Source organism: Halichoerus grypus, chromosome 7, assembly GCF_964656455.1.
Source record: "Halichoerus grypus chromosome 7, mHalGry1.hap1.1, whole genome shotgun sequence".
Lineage (NCBI taxonomy): Eukaryota > Metazoa > Chordata > Mammalia > Carnivora > Phocidae > Halichoerus > Halichoerus grypus.
Window position 1 is genome coordinate 87167255 of NC_135718.1, and position 25750 is coordinate 87193004.

Sequence of the window (25750 nt, forward strand, 5' to 3'; positions counted from 1 at the left end):
GTTCTCCTGCCCAGCCAGCCCTTCTGGAGAAGGCGGCTCTAGTGGGTTGGACTTGAGGGGGTGGTGAGAGCCTTGGTCTGTCCTTCCTTTCTGGCTCCCTGTGGGAGGGTGATCGGAGCCCCCTGCTGCGGGGGGACAGAGGGGACCAGGATGCCACCTCACCCCTCAATGGGATCGCTGTGTCTTCCAGGATCAAGGTCCACGTGCCCACAGGCTTTGCTGCCTTCCCTTGTGAGTTAATGCACGTGCCAGAAAAGTGGGTGAAGTTCAAGTACCCGAAACTCCTCTCCTACTCCTACATGGCCCGCGGGGGCCACTTTGCTGCCTTTGAGGAGCCCGAGCTGCTGGCCCAGGACATCGGCAAGTTCGTGGGGCTGCTGGAGCAGGGCTGATGGCCACGGGGTGGGCTGTCACCCCGCAGCTCCCTTGCCGAAGGCTGCCCCCGCCCCCTGGGCAGCTCCCGAGGAGCAGCGAGCCTCCCCGTCTTCTCCTAGCAACAGTGTACACCCCCACGCCTGTTCCCGCCCCTGCCGGGCCCCTGCTCACTGCCTGCACAAGAGCAGGGGTAATAAACGATTTTATTCTGAGTGGCTGGAACCAGGTGACATGGGGCCCCCCCCAGTACACTTGGCCGGTCGGCGGTCTGGGCTGAGGAGGGGACCCTGCTGGCTCCAGGACGCTCCACCCCCTCCCCGTGTCCTGGGCAGCGGGGTGGCAGGGGCTGGGCCACACACGGCCCCTATGGGGTGGGCCCCCACGCACATCGCCCCCTTGCCCCTGGAGGCCGTGGGAGGCTGCAGTCCCCGCCCCTGCAGGGAGGAAAAGGAAGGGGCCACCTGCCCTTCCAGCCGAGGTCGCAGCCCACCCAACCCGGACTGGCCCACGGCCTTCCTGCTCCCGCAGCAGACTCCCGGGACCGGAGGGGGAGGGCTGGATTCGGAGAGGGGAGCCGGCATGAACCCCCAGCCTCATCTGGACCCCATCCAGCCTGGATGGCCGCAGGCTCTTTGGTTATGCACTGGTTGAGTGTGCGCCTCGAGCTGGGGGCTCCAGGGGGCTCTTGCACTCTCCCCTCTCCCCCGTACCTGGCACCATCACCACAGCGAATGGGGCTGTGGGTGCACAACTCCAACACATGATGCTGCTAAAACCCCAGGGACGGCTGGACATTTGTGCAGGAGGGGGACCTGGAAATGCCGGGCCCCCGGCAAGCGAGTGGGAGCACAGAGCTGCTCGGCTGGAAAAGCCGGCGCTCACCACCCGATGGTCGTCCTGGCCCGTCCTCCTCGGCCAAGGGCAGGCGCACCTTTCCAGTTCCATCTCTTGAGAGCAGCTATGCTTAAAACAGGTGGGGCCTGAGTCAGGCCACTTTCCCGCCTGGCTCTCCTCTCCTGGCTCCGGGCCTGGCCCGGCCGCCCTCAGGCCTCCTGGTAGGCAGGCGGCCCACTGTCACTGGCCCCGGGGCCCCGGGCCGGGCACGGCCCCGGGACGGTCCCGCTGATGCTGTGGATGGCGCCGTAGGTCTGCTGCCGCTGTGGGGACAGGGCAGTTCTCTCCGAGGACAAGCCCTGCAGAATCCGGGGCACATAGGGCTGCCAGAAAACAGGGGGCCTGAGTGCTCGGAGCGGGAGTGGGGGGCCCGGGCAGGAGACTCCGGACCCAGTGCTCCCACACTCCACTTCTGCTCCTCCCCAGAGCCGGGCTGAGAAGGGGATTCAGGCCATCCACCTGCCCTGCCTCCTCCCTGGTCTGCAGGGGCAGGTGCCCTGGGGGAATGAGTCCAAGAACCTTCTCTCCGCCGGGGCTGGTCCCAGGACAGACAGCCCTACAGACAGCCTGACCCGGGGGAGGCGGGGGCTGGAGAGAAGGCTGGCCAGACCTGGCTCTGTGGGGGGCGCTGGGGCCTCATGCGGCAGGCAGGCGCTGGGGCAACCCTGTTTCCTGCTCACTTCCTCGGCCACAGGCGCCCGCCAGGCCGCTCCCGGAGAGGCCCAGCGGCAGCCATCAAACCTGCAGAGAAGGAACCCGGGCCGGAAACGGAAACCAGGGGGCGGGGCGGCACCTTGGCCAAACGTGGCCTCACCTACACAGGGATTAGCCATTCCTTCTGGAACGTGGCTTCGCCCGTGCAGGTGAAGCGTCCCGCGGGACTAGAGATTCCTTCTGGAACCATGGCTGCCACGTGATCAAGGCGCTTCCGTCCCCCCGGGAGCCGCTCCGGCTCGGGAAGAAGCAGAACTTACCGTGAAGGGTGCCGGCCGGGGGGCGTCTGCCTCACTTCCTCTGTCGCTCCCTGAGTCCTCCATCTGCAGGTGACAGCAGAGACTCGCCATGATCAACAAAACCGGGCTCCCTGAACTAGCACCCTCCAAACACACAGACTGTTAACAGCTGGGATCCCAGGACTGGCGGGCGCCAAGCTCCCAGCAGCCGAGGCCGGGGGGGGGGGGGGGGCGCCAGGGAGCAGGGGAGGGGTGGGCAGGGAGAAGGCCACCGGCTCGCAGGGCTGTGACAAGTGGGGCGCGTGCCCACCCCCTGCTCCTCCCACATCCCCTCACCTTGTAGTCCAGCGGGCTGAGGTGCCTGAAGCATCCAAAGCAGGTGTAGGCCACGCAGACCAGGATGGTGAGCAGCACGACCAGGAGAGTGAACAGGGTGAGGGGGGCCTTCAGACCTGGGGACAGAGGGACACCAGCCATGCTGGGGGGGGAGAGGGGCAGCTGGTGCAGGAACCGTGTGTGAGCTCTCCCGCGGCCAGGAGCACCCAGGGGGGCACCCGCTGAATGGCTGGCATTATCCCCGGTCAGATTTCAGGAACTGGGACCCCAAGTCAGTGTTCAGCTGCCTGCTTCCTTGTTGGGCCGGCTCCCGGCAGGCTCCACTGCCCTGGCTACATGGGATGGAGGCCCCCCTCACCTGACCGGGGCTTGGTCACAGCCCTCCTGCCTTTGTCGTTTGCCGGAGAGTATCCCCCTCTCCTCCTGTCCACCCTGTGCTGAGGACCCGGTCCCACCTGCGCCCCAAAGGGCAGCCTGGACCAGCTTGCCCCTCTCCGGTTCAGGCCCTCTGCATGGATAAAGGGACCACCTTCTCTGTACAGCTTCTCCGCTGACTTGGGGTCGCCAGGGTCCCCCGGGCTCCGGCCAGCTCGGGAGCTGGGTGGTCAATGCTGCCCCCAACCAGCCCTCGCCCGGGCACCGTGTTCTGATTGGGCACCAAGGTGAGGGACCTGACCGGCTGTTATGAATGGGGACTGGGAGGCCCCGGGCTGCCTCCTGTGTCCACCCCACAGCCTGCCCTGGTCAGAAGGGCCCCTCACCCAGGCGCAGGAAGGAGAAGAAACAGAGCCAGAAGAGGCACAGGATGGGAGCGGCCAAGGCCTGGTTCACGGCCGCCAAGTGGATCCTCTTCTCCAGCTTGGCCGGGAGGTAGGCGAAGTAAAGGTTGTGCCGGTCCACCATGTGCTTGAGCAGGATGTAGATGAGGCCTGCAGAGATGGGCTGTGAGCTGCAGACCTGGCTGGGCCACGGGGCTCCTCTACCTGCAGCCTCCTGGGGCTGGTGATCTGTCCGATCGCATGAAGCCCAAGTAGGGCTAGATGCAGAACCTGGCTGCTCGCGTCCTCGTTCTCTCTCTCTGCTCCCCCCTCCCAGCCTCTCCCTGACACCAAGGAGTAGAGGTGTCTAGGACCATTTTGCATAAAGAAGCTATTTTACACCCAGATGCCCGGCCTCAGCTTCGTCCTGGGCTCTCCCCCGCGAGCGCCCCCCCATCCTGCAAGGCTCCCCCACTCTCCTTCCCTTCCCCAGCCATGCTGACCCATTGCACCCAGCAGTCAACAGGTGCCCGAGGGTCCTGCCTCAGGGGCGGCACAGAAGGTGGGTGCTGCCTCTTTGATCGTATCATGCTTTTTACAAAATTGTTTCGTTTTTGAAGAGTAATACTATACATTTTTTAAATAGTTCAAGAGCACACAGGGAAAACTAAAACCTCCTCCTGCCCCGAAACCTCAGCTAGCAAGGCCAACGGTCTCTTGAGTGTTCTGTTTCCTTCCAGAATCTTCCATCTGTCTGCAGTTCTGATTTTTATTTATTTATATACGTATATTTTTTTGGTGCCAAAATCCAGGAACCTGATGTTTATTTTAGTGGCAAGGCCTTGGTCTCTAAAGTCAAACGGTCCCCGGTTCAAATGCCGGGTCTACTCCTCACCCCGTCCCACTGGTGCTTCATCCGCGAAACCAGACCTGCCTCGCAGGCGTGCACCATGCGGCACGGTGAGGACCGGGGCATGGGCTCGAGCGAGGGCTGCTGGTCAGCGGCACAGCCGCTCCGGCCCCCACCCCCGGGCCACTCACCGAAGGGCGCGATGATGGGGCAGGTGATGCTGTAGGCCATGATGACGGTGAAGACACACAGCATCCATGCGTACATGGCCCCGAACTCGTACTGGAACGCCTGGTTCTGGGCGGGGAGGCCAGGAGCTCACTCGGGGCCGCCGGGGGACAGCGTGGAGGACGACTTCGGAACGGCAGGCGCGCAGCTCCCCCCCGGCCTCTCGGGGTCCCTGTGCCCTCCGCAAGCCCCCAGCCTCGCTGGGCTCCCACCCAGGCCACCAGGATTCACGGGCCCTTCGTGTCTCCCTCGATCTGATCGCGTCAACCCAGCAGGCCAGGAGGTGGGGGGGGGGGGCAGAGGGCGGAGAGGGTGCTCAGGACAGACGGGAGAGTGACCCCCCCAGGCTCCGGGGCCAGACCCCCGGGGAGCCACCCGGCACAGAGGCTGGGGTCCTGGGAGGCAGTCTATATGCTGTCCCTGCCCACCGCGCCCCTATACCTGCTTGATGTTCCTGCGGTCAGCCGCTGTCTTGGCCATGAACATGCGGAAGGTGTAGAGCACCAGGCCCGGCAGCCGGACCAGCTCCATCCCGTTGCCGATGAAGGCCGAGGCGATGACGTAGTTCACAAAGAAGGCGCCCTGGTCGGGCAGGAAGACACACCTGGGGGGCCGCGGGGGGTGAGCCGAGGTCCAGGAGCCTCTCTGCCACCAGGGAAGGCACCTCCACAGGGCTCACTACTCCTCTCCTCCCCGGGTGGCTCCGTTCTCAGGAATAAGTCTCAAAGAATGAACAAGACGGCCACCAATGGAGTTTTGGCCTCAGAGATGAACCATGTTTCTGCACACGAGGCGCAAAGTAGGTCAGCCCCCTCGGTGCCTGCCAAAGGCTCTGCCCGGCCTCACCCCGCCAGGCGCCTAGGAGGGGTGCTGGGGTCGCAGGAGGAGAGGACTTCCCGGAGCAAAGACTACCCGCCCCCCCCATGCAGCCCCAGCCAAGCCCCCAAGGGACGTGTCCCCGGGACAGCGGCTCCCAAATGCAGTGTGGACAATCCTTACTCCAGCCTGATGTAGGCTTCTGAGGAAGTTTTGTCAAAGAGCCACCGGAAGAAAAAATCCAGACTGGGGAAAAAACAAAAAGAATGCCGTGAGCACTTCTGTCCCTTGCTCCCTGCGCTCACTATGCATTTTCACGTTTTTCTGCTCTAAGCAGCAGGTGGAACCTCCAGGTCCACGTCTCTTGTCTAAGGTGCCCCTTTCCTCCAGCATCACCAATCAGGGCCGGCTTCCACAGCAACTCCCCCCTTAAAGGACACAGATTCTCCTTTCCCGAGGGCGACGGTCGATGCTTCGTTTCGTGTTCAAGCTTCATTTAAGGAAGAAAGACCGTATCTCCAAAAGAATCAGTGAGCCAGCCCAAGGGCACCCCAAGTGGGTGGGCCCAGCGTGGATGTCGCCAGGGATTGGCATGCACCCCCAGACAACTTCCCCTCTCCCGGGGACAGACAGAGCTCTCCAGAGGTGACCGGACGTGAATTCAGGGCAGGAGGTCGTGGTGGGTACCTGGTGAGGCCGAGGGAGGGCAGGATCAGCACCATGAAGATCAAGAATATGTAGACTTTTGACATCATGATCCGGTTTTCTCCTGACCTGCAGGAAGCCAGAGGTGGGTCCCCCCAGTCCCCCAAGTGCTCCTGGCGACCCGGGAGGCCCCTGCTGGGTGCCTGCTGCCCTGGGGGCGGGGGCGGAGGGCACACGCCCTGCTCACTCACTTGGTCCAGTGAGACTCCAGCAGCGTGGAGTAGTACACAATGGTGGGCAGCAGGGCCGAGAAGGACCACAGCAGGAGGGTCGGGAAGAACTGGCTGATGATGGGGTCCTGGAAAACAAGGGCCACAGAGGAGACAGGTGGAGGGGCGGCGGCCTCCTGGTCATGCTGCCCCCCACCCCCACCCTGGAGCCAATGCTGGGCCTGGTATGGGGTAGGTATTCCATCACGTTGGCTGAGTGGGTCATAACCGCCCTGGACTTCAGTATAGCTCTTTGGAGCGAAGAAAGGAACTTCACACACAGCTGATGTCCGCCGGTCCGACTGACCAGACCCATCGCCCCCTGGCTTCCCTCTACACAGCGAACAGTGGTGGCCAAGGGGAGCGGGCATGCCGAAGCGGGGCCTCCCCAGACGACCGCCCGCTCAGCTCCCGCCGGCCCAGCGGGGGCCAGTCCTGTGTGTGCCCCCTGCGCTCACGGTTGCTGTCACACGAGCCGACCAGCTTACTACTTTCCCTGATAAAATGAGCACAACCATAGAGAGAAAACTTCATGAAAACGAGGTGGCGTACTTCAGAAAGACTCATAAAGGCCAATTCCTAAAAAATGCTATAGAATCAGGGGCACCTAATTGGCAAAGGCGTGAATATTTACAGGCTGTAAATGCTCCGACCACACATTAGCTCATGAGGTCACCATCACCACAGCCCCGTGAAGATGCTAAGGTAGGTGCTTTCACTCCAGCCGTCGGATGAAAATCCGAGGCTCAGAATTCATCAGCCAGGGGACGGCAGAGCGAGGACCAGGGCCTCAGAGCCTCCTGCCCTGCGTGCTTTCCCAGCATGATTAACTGAACGCCAAGCGGAATTGGAAAAAAGAAAGAAGACTTAGGGTGATGTTTCAGCAGAGCTAGTCATCGGAAACCAATACCTTTTTAAGCAGAAACCAACTTAGGGAGTGTTAGCTATTCTCGATTTATCTAAGATTTTAAAAAATAATTTGTTTATTATCTAGATTCTATGGCTTTGTAACAAGATTATCGGACGCCAGAACGTGAAAGAAATAATTGCACCCTGCTGCCCCAATCTGTGAAGCACTTGTCACTCCTTCCTACCCCCTCAGCCCCCCCAGCCCTCCCCAGGTCCGGTGTCAGCCACCTGTCTGGCCTGGGGGACACGTTGGGGAGCTAAGCTGTGTCCACGGGCCACTGGCGAGTCTTGAGCAGGATGCGGGGGTGAGGGCAGCCCCAGCAGAGGCCCCAGCAGGAGCGTCCTCTGTGCACGCGTACCGCTGGCCGCACCCCTGCTCGGAGACGCTGCTCCCGGCTCAGTGCCCTCCCCTGGCTCCCGTTCGCCCAGCACGCCTTCTTGCAGGAGGGGCCTTGCAGCATGGTCACTCACGTTCAGCTCGTGGATGGGTTTGGTGACGTTGAACTTGTCTATGGTGGACAGGATGATGGAGGGCGTGGTCAGGAAGAACAGCCCCACGAAGAGAGTGAAGTTGATGCCCAGCCACTGGAACCACCAGCGGAAGCCCTGGATGGAGAGGTTCTTCCTGCAGAGGGGAGGACACAGGCCCTGGAGGCTTATCTCCCAGGCTCTGGCTGCCCACCACGCCAACAGCGGCCGGAGTAGGTGGGTCAGCAGGTCAAGCTTAGGCACGGCAAGGCACCAGACAGAGGGCTCCGGCAGGGGGCTCGTTTCAACCTCAGGAGTACAGGCAAGTGCTCTGTACTGACCTTCAGCTTCAGCCATGTCAAGTTTGGGGTCCCTTTGAGCTCAGAGGGAAAACAGGCTATCCACCACGAACATGGCTCCCCGGCAACAGCAGGGGGGCCAGAACCCACCAAAGAGATGCCATGAGCACCCAGGCAGCAAGGCTCTGAGCCGGTACGTCTCGGCCATGTCGGCAGCCTTGGTGACTAGTGACACATCCTCCCCAGCAGGGCCAGGGGCTGGGTGCAGGGAGGGGGAGGCAGGGGACAGAGGGGCTGGGGCCCCACTGCAGCCTGTCCCGGCCTCCCACCCCACCAAGAACAGACAAACCACCCCTGAGTTTGGTAAGCCCTGTGACATGAGAAGCAGGAGCTTCGGAGGCCAAGCTAGAGCCAGTGGACAAGAGCCCCCAAAGCTCACTCTCGGGGTGGGGGACTGTGGCCAGCCGTGCTGAGGCCTCTGCTGGGGCTGCCCTCACCCCTGCATCCTGCTCAAGGCTCGCTAATGGGCCCGTGGACACAGCGTAGCTCACCAGTGTGTCCCCCAGGCCAGACAGGTGGCTGCATGGGGTGGGGGGTACAAGAGCCGGGCCCACGGGGAGCCTGCCTGGCTGCTGAGCCTTGCAGCGGGGGTCCCAACCAAGGTAACATACACACTACATTTCAAAGATACTAAGTATGAGAAAGAGAAACATCTCAACTAAAAAATAACTGATCCCGTGTGAAAATGATACTATTTTCCATATTTTGGATTCACTGGAGTGAAGCCCGGGGCATGGACACCCCCACACACACACATATCACGCCCCCAGCCCTGGCCCAGAGAGAAGCAGGGGCCGCATGCGGACCTCCCTGACCGCCAGTCCCCGCCCGGGCTTCCAGGTGACAGGGCAGCTCCCGCAGGCCCCAGGGCCTCTGTCCCACCCCGGCCCGGCCCGGGGGCTCACCAGCAGATGTCCTCGGGGTAAGTGGCAAAGGCCACTGTCCATTTGGAGGTGCGGAGCTCCCTGCTGCTGGAGGACGGCTGGGGCTCACCTTTCCACCGCAGGCTCTGACACTTGCAGGCATTGAAGTCTTTCAGGATGCTGACGGGAAAAGCAGAAGTGGCCAGGACCCGGCCGCCCAGGGGCCACGTACAGACATGGGAGACGGGACCCAGCGAGAGCAGGGCCCCTGGGGCAGGGGACCTTGGCTTTATTAGTTTATTACAGGTAATGCTTAGAAAAGCCGTGCCTGGCACCCTCCAGGGAGGATTCCGTCGAATCCCTAGAACAACCCGGCAAGCCAGGGAGGACTCCTGCTTTACGGATAGAGAAACTGAGGCCCTCCCACTTAGGCGTGCGCCTCATCCGTCTGACTCTGCCTCCCACGCTGTTGCACGGCCTCAACCCGCCGCTCCTCCCCGGGCCCCCCCCCCCCCCCCGCTCACCCCGCATGCTGGCGCTGTGGGCACATCCTGTGGCCAGGCCAGGGTCTCACCGGCCCTTCCCCGACTCCTTCCCACTGACACCCACCCCAGGACGGCCACCTCACCCCTCTCCATCTCCATGCCCACCCACCCCCGCTCCTGCCTTGGAACACCCGCTTTCCACAGGCGCCCTCCCGGCTCTCCCCTTGTGACAGGGTCCATTCCTGGACCTGTGCTGCCGCAGAGAAGGCAGGGGGAGGGGCATCTGTGTGGCCACCTGCTGTCCCCAGTCCTCTCCCAACCCCAGGCATGGGACTGCTCTGGGAGCCAGCGCCCCATACCAGCCTGCACCCTGCAACCCTCCCCAGGCCTAGGCTCTGCAGAAGGGAGTGCCCCGAGTGCCCAGGGGGTGTGCATTTTTACGGGTTGGGAAGCCGGGGCACAGAAGAAGATCTGAGGTCCAGAGTGGACATCTGAAGGAGGGCAAAATGCTGGACAGAGGCAACGGGATCCCTGGGGCAGCTGGTGAGAGCCCAGCAAGAGGGTGAGTCTGCAACAACCCGAGAGGGATCCGAAGAATCGCCCCCGCCCAGCTGTCACAAGCACAGGCTGGGATGAGAGGGAAGGAGATGGAAATGCTACCGGCAAATCCCTGGGATGGATTCCGCGGGACCACCTGCATCCGACAGGGACAGCAAGTCACCTGGAGGGGGACGGGGAGTCGGCCGGGGAAGGGTCCCACTCACTAGGTGGCCATGGACTTCTCCTGGAAGGTGACGAAGGCCATCCCCAGCGGCCGCTCCTGGACCCGGCACTGCTCCTCGGCGATCCTCTCGGTCAGCCGGTCCTTCAAGCGCGTGTAGTAAGCGATGGCGTCCTCCTGCCGGCGGACACACCCCCCGTGACCACGCGGCCCTGTGGGGGTCGGGAACCCCGTGGCGCGCTCCTGCCGGGGCCGGGCCCTCACCCACTCACACCCCGGCACTTCACAGAAGCAGAACTGGCCGCAGGGCTTGGGGTTGATGAGGGTCCACTGGCCCGTCTTCGCCCGCAGGTTCGTGTAATAGCTCAGGCTCTTCTCCGCCTTCTTCCTGCGGGGGCGGGGGGGGAGGGGAGCGTCAGCCTCGCGCTGACCCTGTGGCGCACACCCCCCGCCACCGTCCAACCACCGGTCGCCACCAGACCCAGGAGTTCAGAGCCGCCCTGCTGCCTTCCCCAGCGAGGGCTCCGGCCACGGCCGGCGGGAGGGAGGCAGGTGCCTCAACGGGGGAGGGGCCCATGCCGCCCGTACCTCTCCTTGCACAGGGCGGGGCCTCAGCGGGGGAGGGGCCCATGCCGCCCGTACCTCTCCTTGCACAGGGCGGGGCCTCAGCGGGGGAGGGGCCCATGCCGCCCGTACCTCTCCTTGCACAGGGAGGGGCCTCAGCGGGGGAGGGGCCCATGCCGCCCGTACCTCTCCTTGCACAGGGCGGGGCCTCAGCGGGGGAGGGGCCCATGCCGCCCCGTACCTCTCCTTGCACAGGGCGGGGCCTCAGCGGGGGAGGGGCCCATGCCGCCCGTACCTCTCCTTGCACAGGTGTAGCAGCCTGGCCACGTTGTAGCACAGCTGGACGTCCAACAGCTCACACGTGGGGTACGCGTCCCTGTGCCCGAAAGATGCCCGTTGGAAAAGAGGACCCCCAGGCGGGGAGACCCCCAAGTCTCCAAGGCTTTTTGTGTGCCAGCAGAGAGCTCTTTTCTTTTTGTCTTTTATCAAAAGGGGAAATTTTGAAATGTAATACAAAGAGGCCTTTTTTAATAGCATGAAAGTCAGTGCCTGCAAGTGACAGGTTTAGACCCTCACGGCTTTAAATCAGCAGGTGCTTCTGGCAAAGGCTGAACACCATTGCTGATGTCCTCCACCCACCCAAAGGAAGAGATTTATCATTGGCTCTAGGTCACTTTGACCTTGGACCATCACCGAAACCCTATCCAGTGTGTGACCCTTTTGAAGGTCACAGACATTTCAGGTTTAATGAAAGCAAAGACCCTCAGCCCAGAAAATGTCTGCACATGCGTTAACCGTCATAGTAAGATCGCATCTACTTGTTCATATGCTGTGCGTACCCTTGCTATTGGCAGGTACCGTTAGACAATTAACTGAATCCTCATCAGAATGTGGGAGGCTTCATCCCCATTTTCCAGATGAGGAAAATAAGGGTCAGAGAGGTTATAGGACTTGTGCCCCAGGCCACACAGCTGGTGGCTGTCGGAGCCGCGATCTGAATCCAGGCAGCCTGGCACCGCCGCACGATGTTCCCTCCCCAGACACACAAAGTCCTCACCCACACATGCCAGGCACCCTCTGGGTCCATCTTCGTGAGAGAGACAAAGCCCACAGGCATGTCAGCCACTGATTTAAACAGCAGGACAAGCCGGGATCCCAGGAAGAGCACCAGGGAAGGGAACCCCAGCGTGAGCATCCCAGCCACAGCGCAGACACCCACATCGGTCCCCAGGGATTGCCGCGGCCGCATGCACCAAAAGGGCCTCCTAAGCTAGGAGATCTCCGATCCAGTGTCTGTATGGTAGGAGGGGGCTTTTCTTTTCTCTTTAAGATTATACATCAAACGAAACAATGGTTTTCAGTGTTGCCCAGCAGGCCCCTCGGGAGGTATTTCAAGGAACAGAGAAAAAGCACGCCAGTATCTGTTTACATAAAAGAGTATTTCTAAAATACTTGGAGTTTCTGAAAAGGTTAGTCAATACATTGTAAACACTCATTTTACAACTCTTTAGCGTTCTTCACAAATGGTGCTCAGTTACACCATCCTCCACCTCTAGTCCGCTCTACAGACTAGTGACTGCTGAGCTGGTGGGGAGTGAAGACGGATAGAAGCCTGGCTCCCTCACCTGCAGCCCAGGGGGTCCAGGGGCCTCTGCACCTGCTCTCTCCCCCCACCCCTGTCCTGATGCTCCATTCCCAGCCCTGCACATGCTTCCTCTCCCCCCCGGCCCCCTGCAGGAGCCCTGGGAACAGGTGCTCAGTGGGGGCTGCCGGGAAGGAGGTCCTGCCCTGGAGAGCTTGGACCCACTGAATGGTGAGCTCTGTGAGGACAGGGCTCTGGACACACGTGCCCCCTCCCCAGATGCCCTCGAAGGGCGGAGGGGCCAGCCGCAGGCCCTCCCCTTCGGAGACCAGCTCTGTCTCAGGCTTCAGTCTCTGCACAGCTGATGCTGAGAAGCCCACGGCAGATCATCTTCCCTGTGCCCTCAAGGGCCTGGCCTCCTCTCCAGCACCTGCGGTCACCCGGGGCGGCCGTGGTGGCCGGCAGAGGGTAGGCCGCCCCAGCCGGAACCCTTCCACAGCACCAGCAGCCACGCAATGACCGTGTGGCAGGGCCAGGCCCTTCTCCCGGTCTCCGGGTGCCCAAGCAGGACACAGAGTGCTCCCCTAAGGCACCTGTCCCACCCGCAGGGGCCGCAGCCCCGCTCACCGGAAGTGGCTCTCCACACTCTCCTTCTTGGTGTCTCTGGGGAGGCCCGTGATGAACAGGGTCCGCCTCACCTGTGGAGAAATGCGCCAGGGAGAGGAGTCACTGGGCAAGTCCATCCGCAGGCGGGCCCCGCTCTTCCGCCCTGTTCGAGCCTCCCCGAAGGAAACAGCGGGAGCTCGGAAGGCTGGGCTGCTCCGGGCCACCTGGCGGAGCCCTGACGGATGCCGTGCCCGCAGCACCGCCTTCCAGACTGTACACACAATACACGTCCCAAGCAATTCTGCGAGCCTCCCTTGCATGACGAGAATGGGAGAAGGAACCCAGAGAGGGTGAGGGACTCAAATGGGGTTACACAGCAGAGAGGAGGACCCAGGCCCAGAACCAACTCACAGAAACTCCTCCTCCCCATCAAGCTGTGGGTTACAAAGAGAGAGGGCTGCTCCCAATCCGAACTTTGAGAAGGTACTTCGGATAGGCAACTATAAGCCCGGACCCCACAAATTTAAGGGCTAGTTGGCAACACAGAAGGGGATAAATCCATGTTCTAAAATAATCCGAATTTTTTTTAAAAGAGAATGTCATTTTTGAGTGCAGACATGCCAGCCACATTCCACAGAGGCCCTCTGTTGAAGCTCACTGCTCCCAAGTCCCGGGCCATCTGCCCACCCGCCGGGGATGCCACTGGGCTCTGACCCCCCTGGGCCCCCAGCCGCACTCACCAGGCTCTCCTCCTTGTACCGGATGGACTGCGTGTGATGCCGCATGAAGCCCACGGTGAGGATGAGGTAGAGGACAGCGAAGACGGTATGCAGCCAGAGAAGGTCATTGCTGGGGGGGGCGGGGACACCACCTGCCATCAGGGCTGGGCTCCCAAGCCAGGGTGGGGGTGCAGGGGCTGGGCCCGGGGTCCCCTCACAGTGCTGAGCTGAGGGCCAACGGCTCCATCCCAGCAGATGCCTCCAACAGCGGCCTCGTGGCCAGTGCCCCTCTAGAGCGGGGGGCCACGGGGCCACGTCCATGCCCACCACCCAGCCACACGCGCTGGCTGCAGAGGGGCTCTCGCACATCGGCCCACTGGCTGAGGACTCTCCAGCCGAGCCCGGGCTCTGGAATCTGCCCTCCCCTTGGTCCCCGCCCCGTCAGCACCCTCAAAGCCCCCACCCCATACTCACTCGTTCTGCAGGTTTGCTATTGTTGTCCTCCCAAAGCTGTAAGGGTCTTTGTCTGCAGAGAAGCAAGACACATAGTTCCAGGGTCAGGCTAGTGGAGGGGGAGGGGGCACGGCAGCCTCGGTGTGTGGCTCCGGACCCGTCAGAGGACCTGACCATCTGTCCAGTATTTTCAGAGCTCCACCAACCAAGGCCTCTGCTGTACCCGACAACTTCTTCCCAACCCACCATGTGGGGAAGTCAGCTTTGAATTCCTCTTGCTCTGAGATTCTTGTGACATTCTGTGAGAAATCTAAAATCATCCTAAGCTGGGCCCAACACCAAGTTGGGAATCACTGGGCATAAGAAGTGGATTTTTGGGATGCCCGGCTGGCTCTGTCGACAGGGCACGCAACTCTTTTTTTTTTTTTTAAAGATTTTATTTATTTATTTGACAGAGAGATAAAGAGAGAGCACAAGTAGGCAGAGCTGCAGGCAGAGAAGGAGAAGCAGGCTCCCCGCGGAGCAGGGAGCCCGATGCGGGGCTCAATCCCAGGACCCTGGGATCATGACCTGAGCCAAAGGCAGACACTCAACGACTGAGCCACCCAGGCGCCCCAGAGTGTGCGACTCTTGATCTTGGGGTCGTGAGTTTGAGCCCCACGGTGGGTGGAGAGACTACTTTAAAAAAAAATTTTTTTTTAAGAAAAAAGTGGATTCGTGATGGCATTTTGGAAGCTGGCTTCCTGCAGTTGCTTGGAAACATTGTTCCACACTCTGATTTTGACTTTGAGCATCACGAACATCTTCCAGATCCACTAATTATGTCCTCCTGATTGGGTGGGGGCAGGAAAGTGGAAAGCACTCTCCAAAAGCCTGATTTGACAAATCTTGGGGTTTTATTCCTCATACTCAGACAGAATCAGAAATTGACGGGGGGGGGCAGCTCTTGGCTGGGGGCGGGGGTCGTCTCCGGACCTTTGGGCAGAAGGGAAAGTTCCGAGAGTCACCTCGAGGACTCCTCACGTCTGAATCCGAGCATGAGTCCTGGGGTTCTGCCCTATCACAAAGAGCCCCGCGGCTCTGCTCAGGCCCGAGTCACGCAGGACAAGGGGTCATTACCCAGGAGGTCACCCGAGAGGTTGACGGGCAGGATGATGCACAGGGACAAGCAGCTGACCACCACCAGCAGGAAGATGATGTGTCTCTGGAAGGACAGGTAGTGGATGGCGTCCTCCCCACACCACTCCAGGATCTGGTCATCACTGGCCAAGACACGCACATGGAATCTCAGTGAGCGGCAGTGGCCTCACTCAGTCCTCAGGACCATCTGGGAGGCGGGTTCCCGTCCCACCCCCACCGCTCTACATATGAGGACGCAGCCCGCATCCCCGGTCACACAGCTTGTGCGGGCACAGCGAGGATGGGGCCTCCTGAGCCTGCCCCGTTAGCCCGCCGCACCGCACCCCCAGGAAGCTGCCGTCTCAGCAGCCATCTGTGCAGGGGCGAGGCGTTGAAGCTCACCCGCACCGCAGCCCTCCCCGCCGCCGTGAATAAGCAAAGTCACGGCAGGGTGGCTGCCAGGCTCGCAGCCCCCACTCTTTCCCGGGGCTCCCCTCAGGCAGGCTGTGAGGCAGGGGGAGCCGGTCCCCGAAGCATGGAGCATTCGGGGCTCAGGCCCTCTGCTGCCCCGCCTCCTCCCTGCGTCCTGCTTGGGGGGGCCACAGGCGCTCCACCCTTTCCTGGGTGCCATATTTGGAAGCTCCAGCTGGCTTGGGGACCTGGAAAATTCCAGAGGCCGACAGCCAGACCTCTGTGCCATGGACAAAGGATGGGGCCCCCTCTGTCCCAGTCCCCTGACAGGGAGCTGCCCCAGGATCCAGCTTCTGGAAGGAGTAGTGATGAAGACTCAAACCCATGAATGAGCAATTCTCATCCACGGTGTTTCTGGGGACATGCCTCTGCCTTCCGATCTGGCTGGGAAAGGCACTTCTAAGGACCCTGTGGGGCCTCTCTGAATGTCGGTGGGAATGCTGGCTGTCAGCAGCTGCTAGGTTTAACTGTAGCCTCGGAAACATCAAGGTGCTGTCCTTTCTGCGATAGGGACAGACGGGGAGAAAACCCGCAGAGCGGAGATGGGCCAGCATCACGGTGACAGACAGGATACACGGCGGCACCATGACAGCCCCTCCATGAGAAGTGCGTGTCCATGCGGGGAGCGCGGGGGGGGGGCTGGAGGGGACACAGAACCATGAAAACGGGGCGAGGGAGAGGAGCCTGCTGCAGAGCAGATCTGCCCACCGCCTTTACGGGTTACCATGGAAATGATGAGTCAGTGTCCCCCGCTGCCCCACCCGGCCCAGGGGGGTGGGGTCCCCAGCCCAGGGGCAGGGGCGTGGCCTGAGCCCCACCCAGCCGCACCCCCCCCCAGTAGCCAACCGAAGAACATGCCCTGGGCATCCCTCAGGGGGAGGGTTCTAGGTGTCCTCAAATTTGTTCTCACTGATTCTTTTCCTTCTGTGATGGACTTATTGCACGGAGTATGTTATGACCTCCAGCATCAGGAGAAATGCCTCCTGGTGACATGATTTTGCGGTGGTGGAGAAGGGTGGGGTTGGCAAATGCACCTCTCCCCCTTGTACAGTTGGGGAACCTGAGGCCCAGAGAGAGGGACATCCCCAGCGTCCCGTAACTGCTGGATATCATCAATTCTGAGAGGTGCTTCGCGTATCTCGGCACCATGAAAGGGTGCTGCCTACGACCGCAGCGGATCCTGCTTGATAGGGTTTCTCTCTGCAGGCCCCACATCTTAAAAACAAGGCCACTTTTAACCCAATGAGGTGAATGTACTGAAGCATCATTCTTTCTCCTCTCTGCACTAAACCAGACACGGAAGCCTGCCGGGAAGAGCCTCCGTCGGGCGTGCTGGTGTTAAATACCAAGGGGCCATCGTTCCTGCCTAGAGCACAAAAACTCAGTTCCGTGAGCTTGTGCAGGAGCTTCTGGGCCCCCTGTTCTTAGTCCCTACATTCTGCTCTGGGCCTGAGCTGAGAAGCAGCTAAGAGACCCCCATCTTGGGGTCGGGCATTTTGACCTTTCCTTCTCACGGGCCAAACACGCTAACCCCCCCCCAGACAAAGACCGACAGCCAGACACCCCCCCGCTCCCGCTCCAACCCACACACAGACACGGGTGCACGCGCACACCAGCCACCCGGGCCGTACTCACTGTAGGCGGAAGATGGCGGTCAGCCAGGGGCAGCATCCCTGGAAAGGCAGAGAGCAGGGGTCAGCCGTGGACGTATGTGTCTTTAGGAGGCAGATGTGATCACTGTCCATGCCCTAAATAACCACCTAGCCTCCCGTGATGCAAAAGCAACGCTTTTGTCCCAAATTCAGGAAGCTACCACGTGTCCCTAAAGTGACAGGGTCTCCACGCTCCCAGTCCTTTGTGACAGGCACCCCATGCCTGGAACTCTTGTAAAAACCTCTCAAGCTTTGACAATTTGCGGAATCATACAGGCTCCAGGGGCAAATGCTGAACTTGAAGAGAGAGCGGGAGGGTGCTCAGGAGAGCCTCAGAGAAGCTTCCGCGGGCTTCTGTTAGGTTGTCCCGAACGATGGGCTGAGACATGGGATGGACGCAGGGAGACAAGCCTCGTGGATGGGACAGTCCCCCCCCGGAGTGGGGTTACGGAGGGAAGAGGGGGTCTGTAGGTTTTACTGTCCATCGCGTCTCTTACGCACAATCCCCCCAGAGCTGGGCTGCCCCCCAGCTGGGAGACACACACATCTAGTCGTCATCCGTTCGGGGTGATAGGACTGGATAAGGCATGGTTCCTGCCCACAGGTGGCTCAAGCCAGCAGCAAGTCAACAATGAGCTGTCACACTTGTCCCTGAGTGTGATCACAGAGACGAGCGCTGGGACGGCAGGGGATTCGGGGAGCCCTCTGCCTGAGAGGTGACCCCGTCCTGGGCCCCCCAAGTCAGGTGGTTTGGTCGGTGCTGAGAAGAGCTGTCACCAGCACTGGCCACTCAGGACGCAGGGTCCCGAGTCAGCCGCTGAACAGGTGCGCGGCGGCCTGCCCCTGCCCCCACCACAGCCACTGCCACACCGCTCCCTTTGGTACCAACCAGCTCGCTTTCAAAATCTTGTTGCCCGAAAGAGGAAGATGACGACAATCTCTGGAATCTGGACTCACTAGAAACACAAAAGGGAAGAATGACAGAAAAGTCTACACCTGACGTCCCAGACCAAAGCTACAAGCCTGCCTCAAGGTCTGGCACAAGATACAACTCGGCCCACGAAATGTGTGGATGCCCACACCTGGGCGTGAGACGTGAAACTCTGCCTCACAGGGGTGAGTGACGAGGGCTCGGGCATGAGCACCGCCCCTGTGCCCTGCGCCCTGGGGCCTCAGGGCCGCGACGCCCACGGGTCCACCTAATGGGACTTCAGAGCGTCGACGTATGCGATCTGCTTCCCAATGTGTTGAATAAAACTTGGAACAAATGCTGCATTTTGTCCAATCTACGACACCACCACTTCTAAGGGACGTAACTATTTTATGGCTTTGCTTTCGCAAATGCCGGCACTGAGGTTGCAAGGAAGGAAGGTGCTCGAACACGCCGCGCCCCTGCCGCACAGACCACGTTTCAACACGGCCCGTGGAGCAAGAGCAGCGGGGGTCGCCCAAGGAGGCCCTGGGGGGCAGGGCAGCCCGGGCATACATGCGTTTCCCCTGTGGCTTCCTATTCTGCACCTGATGCAAGATCCCGGCGTGTGGCAACAGCTGGGGTTGGAGATGCCAGGGCGCAGGCCTAGACTCCGACCCCCCCTTCAGGTGTCATGAGCCGTCAGGGCCTGGGGGGGGTCTGGCCAAGGGGGGCCCTGCTCGCCAGACTCCCCGACGCTGGCTGAGCGAGGGCCACCAGCCCATGCTGACCCCGAGCGAGGACAGGGGCAGCTCCCCTCACCCGCCTTGCCTCGCCCCCAGCCCCAAACTAGCTCATTTCTAAGAAGAGACACTTGAAGACGTTCAAGGTGAGAAAGCCATCGGCATCCTTCTCAGCTGCTGACGAAAGCCCTACATGTGCAAGCAGCTAGATTTCCTCCACGGCCTGAAGCCAACGGCACTTCTGGCACCGGCCTGGCAACGGACACGGTCTTGTGTCAGCATCTCGTGTGGGCCGCCCGCCCGTCCCGGCGACACCCACACACACACACTCGAGGTGACGTGTCCTTGTTACCTGTCTGCTTCTGACACCAGGGCAATGCGGCCATAATCCCAGAATCTCCTTCTTATGATGGAAAACACCAAAATTAAACACTAAAAGGAGAAAAGAAACCAAATCAGGTGACCTGTAGGGAGCGCGGGACAGCTCCCCCCCCCGTTCGCCAGTACCCGTCCGGGGTGCCTGAGGCACGACAGCCATCCACGGTGCGCTGGGCTTCCCCCGCGCCCCCTCGTCCTGCGCACTGGCCCTGTTCTCCACCCTCCCTCCCCAGCCCCGACAGGCCTTCCGCTGCTCCTGAGCAGGGAGACAAGCTCTGGGCCCACAGCTGCCCTGGGGACCAGCCTCCCTCCTCACTTCACACCGACATGCAGGTTTAATTACAAGGAGGCAGAGCTGCCCCAGGCTGAGCCGCAGCGGTGACACCTTTGCCTGGTGTCTGGTTCTCCCGGAGGGGCCATGCCCACCGAGGACCTGGTGCTCCGGTGGGCTCAGCCTCCACTGGCTGGGGCCCTTGGCCCATCTCCCTAACCCCCTTTAGCTCTAAAATCTGTACATTCTAGCTCTCTCCTCCCTCCCCACACCTCGGCCCTGGCCGGTCCTCAGACCCGCTGGGCCTCTCCCCGCTCCCTGAACAGGCGCCCTCCCTCAAGATTCAGGGAGGCAGAGGGAGGGAGCCATTTTCCTTGAGCACAACCCTGCCGGCCCCAGTCAGGAGCTGAGCTTTTAAAAGTGGGTTTTGTCCCCCTGAAGGGAATCCAGAAGGCCAGAACCCCAGGGGGGCCCTGCTCCTGCTCTCTGAGGGGTTAGCTCAGGCGGGTGGGGAAGCTGCTGATACACCTCCACAGGCAGGTGAGTCCTGTCTTAGGGTAAACGTGAAGCCTGCTGGGCAGGTGCCTGCCCTCCTGCCCTACCGTGCTGCCGTGTGGACCTTTCCCGCGCGCTCACGTTTTCCAGGCCCTTCTGGCTCCCAGGGGCACCCCGAGTGTCCCATGATAAAAATCCACCACTGCCAGCAACTCTCTCCTCAGCCAGGCCCCCCTCAGCGGTGTCCGCCTCCATCTCCAGACGTCTCTCCTTGGCTCACCGCCCCCACCCCCGTCCCACCCCATTTACTCCGATGGGCTCTGTCACACGTTGGGAGAAGGCATCAGGAGGCACTGGCCGGCCCACGGGCAGGCAAAGGAAGGTGCGCCTGACCCCAGCACCTGCCACCCGGCCAAAGGTGGGTCGGCACAGGGGAGAAAAATGGTGCACTTTAGGCTAGGGGTTGTTTGGGAAGCAGGAGGTCTACACTAACGAGAGGCCACTGTGTGCGCCAGCTCTGAGGAAGGGGGGCCTTTTCCGAGGTCTGTCCTTTTCTCCGCGGCTGATCCCCTAAAAGGCCCAGGACCCAGTGGGGACGGGAGGTGACATTTCTAGGCCGGGAGGTGTGGCCACTCTAATTGGAACCCACACCTTCCATTCACAGCTCTTGTCCCTGCGGACGGCCCCCCCTCCCGCGCCTCCCCACACGACAGGCTGCTAACTCCGGGGGTGCTCAGCTTCAGAGGTACAGCCACGTGGGCTCTGTCCCTGCAGAGCCCGACGGGATCTTCTCCGGAAATTCCGCAGCTAAGATTCCTGACCTCCGCCGTCCGGAGTGGCACACGCGGGCCGTGGCCACAGCAGGTGGGCGGCAGAGCTGCTGTCCACACTCAGGTGGGCCTGGCTCCTCACCTGACCTTCCCAGAAAGCCTGGGGACGGGGTAAGGGCGGGGAGGGGGACACGGTTCAGGAGGGGTCTCACCAGGAAGCAGCTGACGTCTATGAGCAGGACAGTGGGGACACCGCCGAAGGTGACCCCCTGCAGCACGGTGCTGTTTTTGGCCGAGTTGTAGCAGTAGGAGTCGTTGGGCTGGTCCCCGATGCCCAGCCGCTCACGCATGGACACCGCCTTGGACTGCCACAGCTCCGGGGGGCGGGCGCCGGTCATCGCGCCTGTCCTCCCTGGAGAGCAAACCCGGGCCGACGGTCAGGGTGTGGAAGCCCCTGCTGTCTCCCGGCCTGCACTGGCAGATGCCAAGGTGGGGGCCAGCAGCAAGGAGCCTGGCAGGGCCCATGAGAATAGCTCCACTGTGGGGACAGCCCCAAGGGTCAGCCGGGCGGGGGGAGGACTCATCCGGGACAGAGTTGGCAGCCTCCCCGGAGTGGGCGAACGGCCAGGGGCCGCCGTGGCCTCAGGGGCTGCTGCTGAGGGAGCATCCTGTGGGGGCCCCGGAGCTCCAATGGGCAGGCAGGGGACAGACCCGGACGGGAGGGAGATAAAGGCGGGGAGTAAACGCAGGAATCAACAAATTAGAAGGGACATCCAAGAAGGTGGCAACGGTCAGTGCCCCGGCCCCACTGCTCCTGGGCTGTCCAGCTGGGCCTCCGAAGCAGGCCCTTCCGCTTGGAACTGAGGCTCGGGGGCTCAGCGCCAAATCGGCCTCAGACCCAGCCTCTTCCGGCCCTGCCACGCTCCCCGTCTGGCTCCCCACATTAGCTCCGTGAAGGCCCAGAAGGGGCAGCCAGAGAAGGTGGGGTGGGGTGGGGGCTGGGGGAGATAGAGGAGGATGGGAGGAGGGAGGGGGCTCCTCAGGGACCCCTGGAGCACACCCCAGCTCTGTCCTGCCACCCCCACCCTCCTGGGTACCCTTGGTCTAACTGGAAGGCCCAGCATTTCCAAAGCAAATATTCCTCCCGGCTGGTTGTTGACCTTTCCTTTCTGAGGCTCCTGGTACCCCTGTGAAGCTAATGGAAATCTCCGGTGTTTGTCTCCTGACACCAGGCCCCAGAGTTAGCGCCCGAGTTCTGGCCCCCGCTTCACGCTGTCTGTGGCTGAAGAGCCAGCAGAAATACTCAGCAACCCTCCCTCCAGCTCCCACCTCCCCACATCTGGGGATTCTGCTAGGTCTGATATTTTTTTCCCTTTCTTTTTTTTTTTAAGATTTTCTTTATTTATTTGAGAGAAGGAGCACATGAGTGGGGGGGGCAGAGGCAGAGGGAGGGAGAGAAACCCTCAAGCAGACTCCCCACTGAGCGAGGAGCCCGACACAGGGCTCTATCTCACGACCCTGAGGTCACGACCTGAGCCAAAATCATGAGTCAGACTACTTAGCCGACAGAGCCACCCAGGCGCCCCTGGCTCTGTATTTCTAAGCTGCTATAGGAACAAAACTCTTGGGACAAGAAGAAAAGGTACAGACAACCCAACCAGGTGTTTGGACTACCTGGGAATGCTGCTGGGGTGTGTAGGGGGTGCTGAGGGCCACTTCTGACCCCTGGGGCTGGCAGGGGACAGTCTCACACTCATGACAGCAAGTGCAGGAAGGGGGTGGGGGTGGCAGGTCCGGGGGCCTGGGAGGGGCCCCAGAAGGCCGAGTCACTTTCTCACCCCCGCAAGAGACTTGGCAATGGCTGGAAGATACGAGGCCTTGCAGTTGGTGGCTCTGAACAGAGTCACAAAGACTACCTCTGGGACACAGATCCTGTTGCTTTCCCTGCTCTAAATGTCACCCAGCAGCCCCACCCCGACCACAGGGCCTGGCCTGACGCTGCACGGCCAGTGCCTGCCCCTCCCTCCCGCCCAACACTCACCAGCAGGAAGGACTGTGGGCGCGTCCCTCAGAGAGGTCCTCACTTGGAGCCGGCTCCCCCTCCCGCTCTGGCACAGACAGAGGCGGCCCCAGCCACCTCCCAAGACGCCTCGGGCCTGCTACTCATTTCCTGCAGGGCCTTCCTGACCCCAGGACCAGGGAGCACCAGCCTTCACAGGCTTCCCTAAAGAACACAGACGGCCCGAGTCACCGGGGGCTGCCTTTTCCAGTTTGGCACAGGGCCCTGCGTTCACACCTGCCCCGTCTCTGAGCTCAGGCACCCACATGGAGGCTTTGGCTCTTCCCCGGGGGCTCCCCCAGCCTGCTCTACCCCCCAGCTCCCAGAACTGGTGCTGGGCTCTCCTCTGTGCTGCTTGCTCCTCTCTCCTCCCCCCAACGTCAGCAGCCTCTCCCCTCTTCTCTGGCTCCAGGCACTGCGGGGACTGGGGAGTGTCCACCCCACGGGAGCAGGGGTGGCTGTGGGCTCCGGGTCAGCCTCTGAGTCCAGGACCTCATCAGGGCCCCAAGGGCAGCTGCTGTCCAAGGACTAGAGTCAGGAGAAGGAACACAGCACAACAAACAAGGAAGGCCTGAAAGGTGACGTGGGAAGAAAAAACAAATCCTCCTCATAAAATGCTCACAGAGGGAGCAGTGTCCCTGGGAAGGGGCGGCCAGCCGGGACTTCTAGAAGGGCAGCAGCCCCGTGGGAGGAAGGTGAGTCCTCTTCCTCCGTCGGCTCCGGGCACACCTCTAAGTCACCTTGCTCCTGCCAAACAGGCTCCCCGGGGTGGTTTTACAAAGTTGGGTAAGAGCTGGTGAGGTCAGCCAGCAAATATTACCAGCCCGGGAGGGAGCCTCGGGGTGCCCCGGACTGTGGCCGGTTGGGCCAGCCCCTCCAGGGGAGGCGCCCAGCTGAGGGCAGAGCCAGCCGCCCCCGCAGACCTTTCAGCTCAGTCGTGAACTGTCCCTGCGCTATACACACGTCATGTCCCAATTCTGCTGAAACATCACAGTGCCTCCAGGACCAGCCCCCCTGCAGCTTCCCGAACAGACAAGCTGTGAGCCGGGCAGCTGGGGGCCCAAGCACCACAGGGCAGCCCTGCCGGGCTGGGGAGGAGGCAGGGAGCTGGCTCAGTGGGGGGAAGAAGCAAGGAGGCCCCGTGGCCACAGGAGCCTAACTGGCCCCAGCTTGGCGCACGGGCAATCTTCCCCTATGTGTAGACCCGCTTAGTCCAAAGCCTTACCCGTGCCTTGCAGAGAGCTCTCTAATAACCTGGGGGGAGGAGAGGCCGAGCCACCACTGAGGCCCTGCAGCCGGAGCAGCAGGTGACTTGGGCCCCCAACTCCAAGCTCAGCCCTTGGGCACCCCAGAGTCTGGTAGTGGCCATCAGGAGGGAGGGCTGAATGCAACAGCCGGTCTCAAGCTTGCCCACTGCCCGCCTGACTTGGCAGCAAGGCTGGGCCCCTGACCGGCAGCACACCTGACCATCGACACCTTCCTTCCAGAAAAGCCAGCAGAATGTTGCAGGAGGTGCGTGAGCCCCGTCGGGTCTTGCAAGAAGGCCCCATGCAAATTCAGGGTATTTTTTATCAGCACAGACCTTCCGATTCTGTTCCAACAGCGAGACCACGAGCAGCTCCAGCCCTTCTGCCACGGGAGCTAACTCGGATCTGCCGGATGCAGGAGAAGCTTGCGAGTGAATACAAAGTTCTTAAAGCACCACCAGACAGGACCCGGGACCCTGGACAACAGTTTCCCTCCATAGATATGGGCCCTGGAGCCTCGGGGAGGCAGGGCACCCAGCAGTTACCTGAGCAGGCTCTGCACTTAGGGTACCATGTTGCTTAGACAAGTGGCTTAAATGCTCAGTGCCTTGACTTCCTTCTCCGTAAAATGGGGGCGATGATGTTATTCCGCTTACTTACGCGGCTGACCATGCCATGAAGCACTTAGCCCAGGGCCTAGTCCCAGCGAGCACTCGAAAGCTCTTGGTTTTTAAGTCACTCCTCCAGCTACTGGGAAACAATGTCAGGACTCCCTCTGATGTTTTTTCCCTGTTACAGCCCAGTTCAAGAGAGATCTTTGCCCCGACACTAAACAAGGAAGAGGTCGTGTGAAGAGGAGGGGTCCTCTGCTTCTGTTCCCATTCTCCGGAGGCAGAAGCACACTTGGGACTCTGACACGTGTCAGAGGAGGGGAGGAAGGAAAAGGGAGAAATACTGGTTGTTCCTGCAGTGAGGGATGACAGGGAGATCTTCCCCCGTCCCCCACGAGTGTCTTCAACCCTGTAGGCGCCAGGGCCTCCGAAAGGCCCCAGCACGCCTCCACAGTCCCCCTTGTGCCCCGGGCGGGCCTGGGGAGCACAGCCCACCAGCCGAACCAGGAAGCCGGGACACTGTAAGCGCAGCCGCGCAGGTTCCGCGGGGAAGGAAGCTGGCGGTCACTCGGTCTCCCGCACTGTGGAGTCCTGCCCTTGAGGACACCACCGGCGGCTGAAAGGTGGAGGCCACCCCAGCGTCTCAGGTAGCCAGTCTTATCAGGTCCCCGGACCTGGGCGGTTTGGGTTTCCTGGCAGAACTCTCCTCACCCTCCCCGAACGCCCGGCCTCCCTCCGCGGGGCGCCGGCAGGGCCGCGGGCAGGGGTCCCTGAGGAACAGATAGCCCCAGGGGCTTCTACTCCTTCCCAGCAGCAGAGGACTCAGGCGCCCGGCCCCTTCCCAGGCCTGCGAGGAACAGAGTCCGAGAAGGAAGAGCCCCCACCCCGGCTGCGCTCCTCTCTCCCCGTCCCGGCTGGGAGGTCGGGCTCCCGGGGACAAGTCCCCGAGGGGAGGCGAGGGGAGAGGGAGCCTCGCAGGGGGAGTCCGGAAAGGCTGTGGGCCCGGGACCCGACCCTCCGCCCCCTCCGCCTCGCCCCTTCCCCTCTACCTGCGGCGCGGGCGCGGCGGGCTCCACCTGGCCGGGCCGGGCGGCGTCCCCAGGCCCTTAAAAGTTGCAAAGGGGAACTCCGGCGCCTCCCGCACATGCGCAGAGCCGCGCGCGCGCCGCCG

General features: G+C 61.7%; 2 protein-coding genes across 4 annotated transcripts in view; one reads left to right on the forward strand and one right to left on the reverse strand.

Annotated features, from left to right (window-relative positions):
• EPHX1 (epoxide hydrolase 1) overlaps positions 1-587 on the forward strand; it is a 31650-nt gene extending 31063 nt beyond the window's left edge. The window contains exon 9 of the mRNA XM_036113536.2: positions 191-587. Coding sequence (XP_035969429.1) covers positions 191-392 — 202 coding nt within the window. The 3' untranslated portion in view covers positions 393-587. The remainder of the gene's footprint in view (positions 1-190) is intronic.
• TMEM63A (transmembrane protein 63A) lies at positions 561-25750 on the reverse strand. Of its 3 annotated transcripts, none has more exons than XM_078077845.1 (24): positions 25629-25750; positions 22704-22886; positions 20875-21074; positions 19101-19180; positions 17985-18051; positions 17079-17116; positions 14973-15115; positions 13875-13926; positions 13422-13530; positions 12703-12773; positions 10789-10869; positions 10194-10317; positions 9973-10106; positions 8766-8903; positions 7505-7658; positions 6107-6213; positions 5898-5984; positions 5394-5456; positions 4836-4998; positions 4358-4463; positions 3320-3487; positions 2559-2674; positions 2244-2306; positions 561-1592 (listed from the first exon to the last, which is right to left on the reverse strand). In XM_078077845.1, exons 3-24 carry the CDS (start codon positions 21058-21060, stop codon positions 1419-1421), a joined length of 2424 nt encoding a protein of 807 aa, XP_077933971.1. In that variant the 5' UTR covers positions 21061-21074; positions 22704-22886; positions 25629-25750; the 3' UTR covers positions 561-1418. The 3 variants fall into 3 exon arrangements, with proteins under 3 accessions (XP_077933971.1, XP_077933972.1, XP_077933970.1); XM_078077846.1 differs by lacking the exon at positions 25629-25750 and adding an exon at positions 23344-25523; XM_078077844.1 differs by lacking the exon at positions 22704-22886 and having other exon boundaries at positions 25629-25748.

Excerpts from the sequence above, each read along its gene's own strand:
- TMEM63A (XM_078077844.1), bottom strand. The coding sequence starts at position 25,725 with ATGTGCGGGAGGCGCCGGAGTTCCCCTTTGCAACTTTTAAGGGCCTGG. Across the intron at positions 2,307-2,558 it reads TCAGCCCGCTGGACTACAAG|ATGGAGGACTCAGGGAGCGA; the intron begins GTGAGGGGATGT and ends TGTCACCTGCAG. Across the intron at positions 1,593-2,243 it reads CCCGGCCGGCACCCTTCACG|CCCTATGTGCCCCGGATTCT; the intron begins GTAAGTTCTGCT and ends GTTTTCTGGCAG.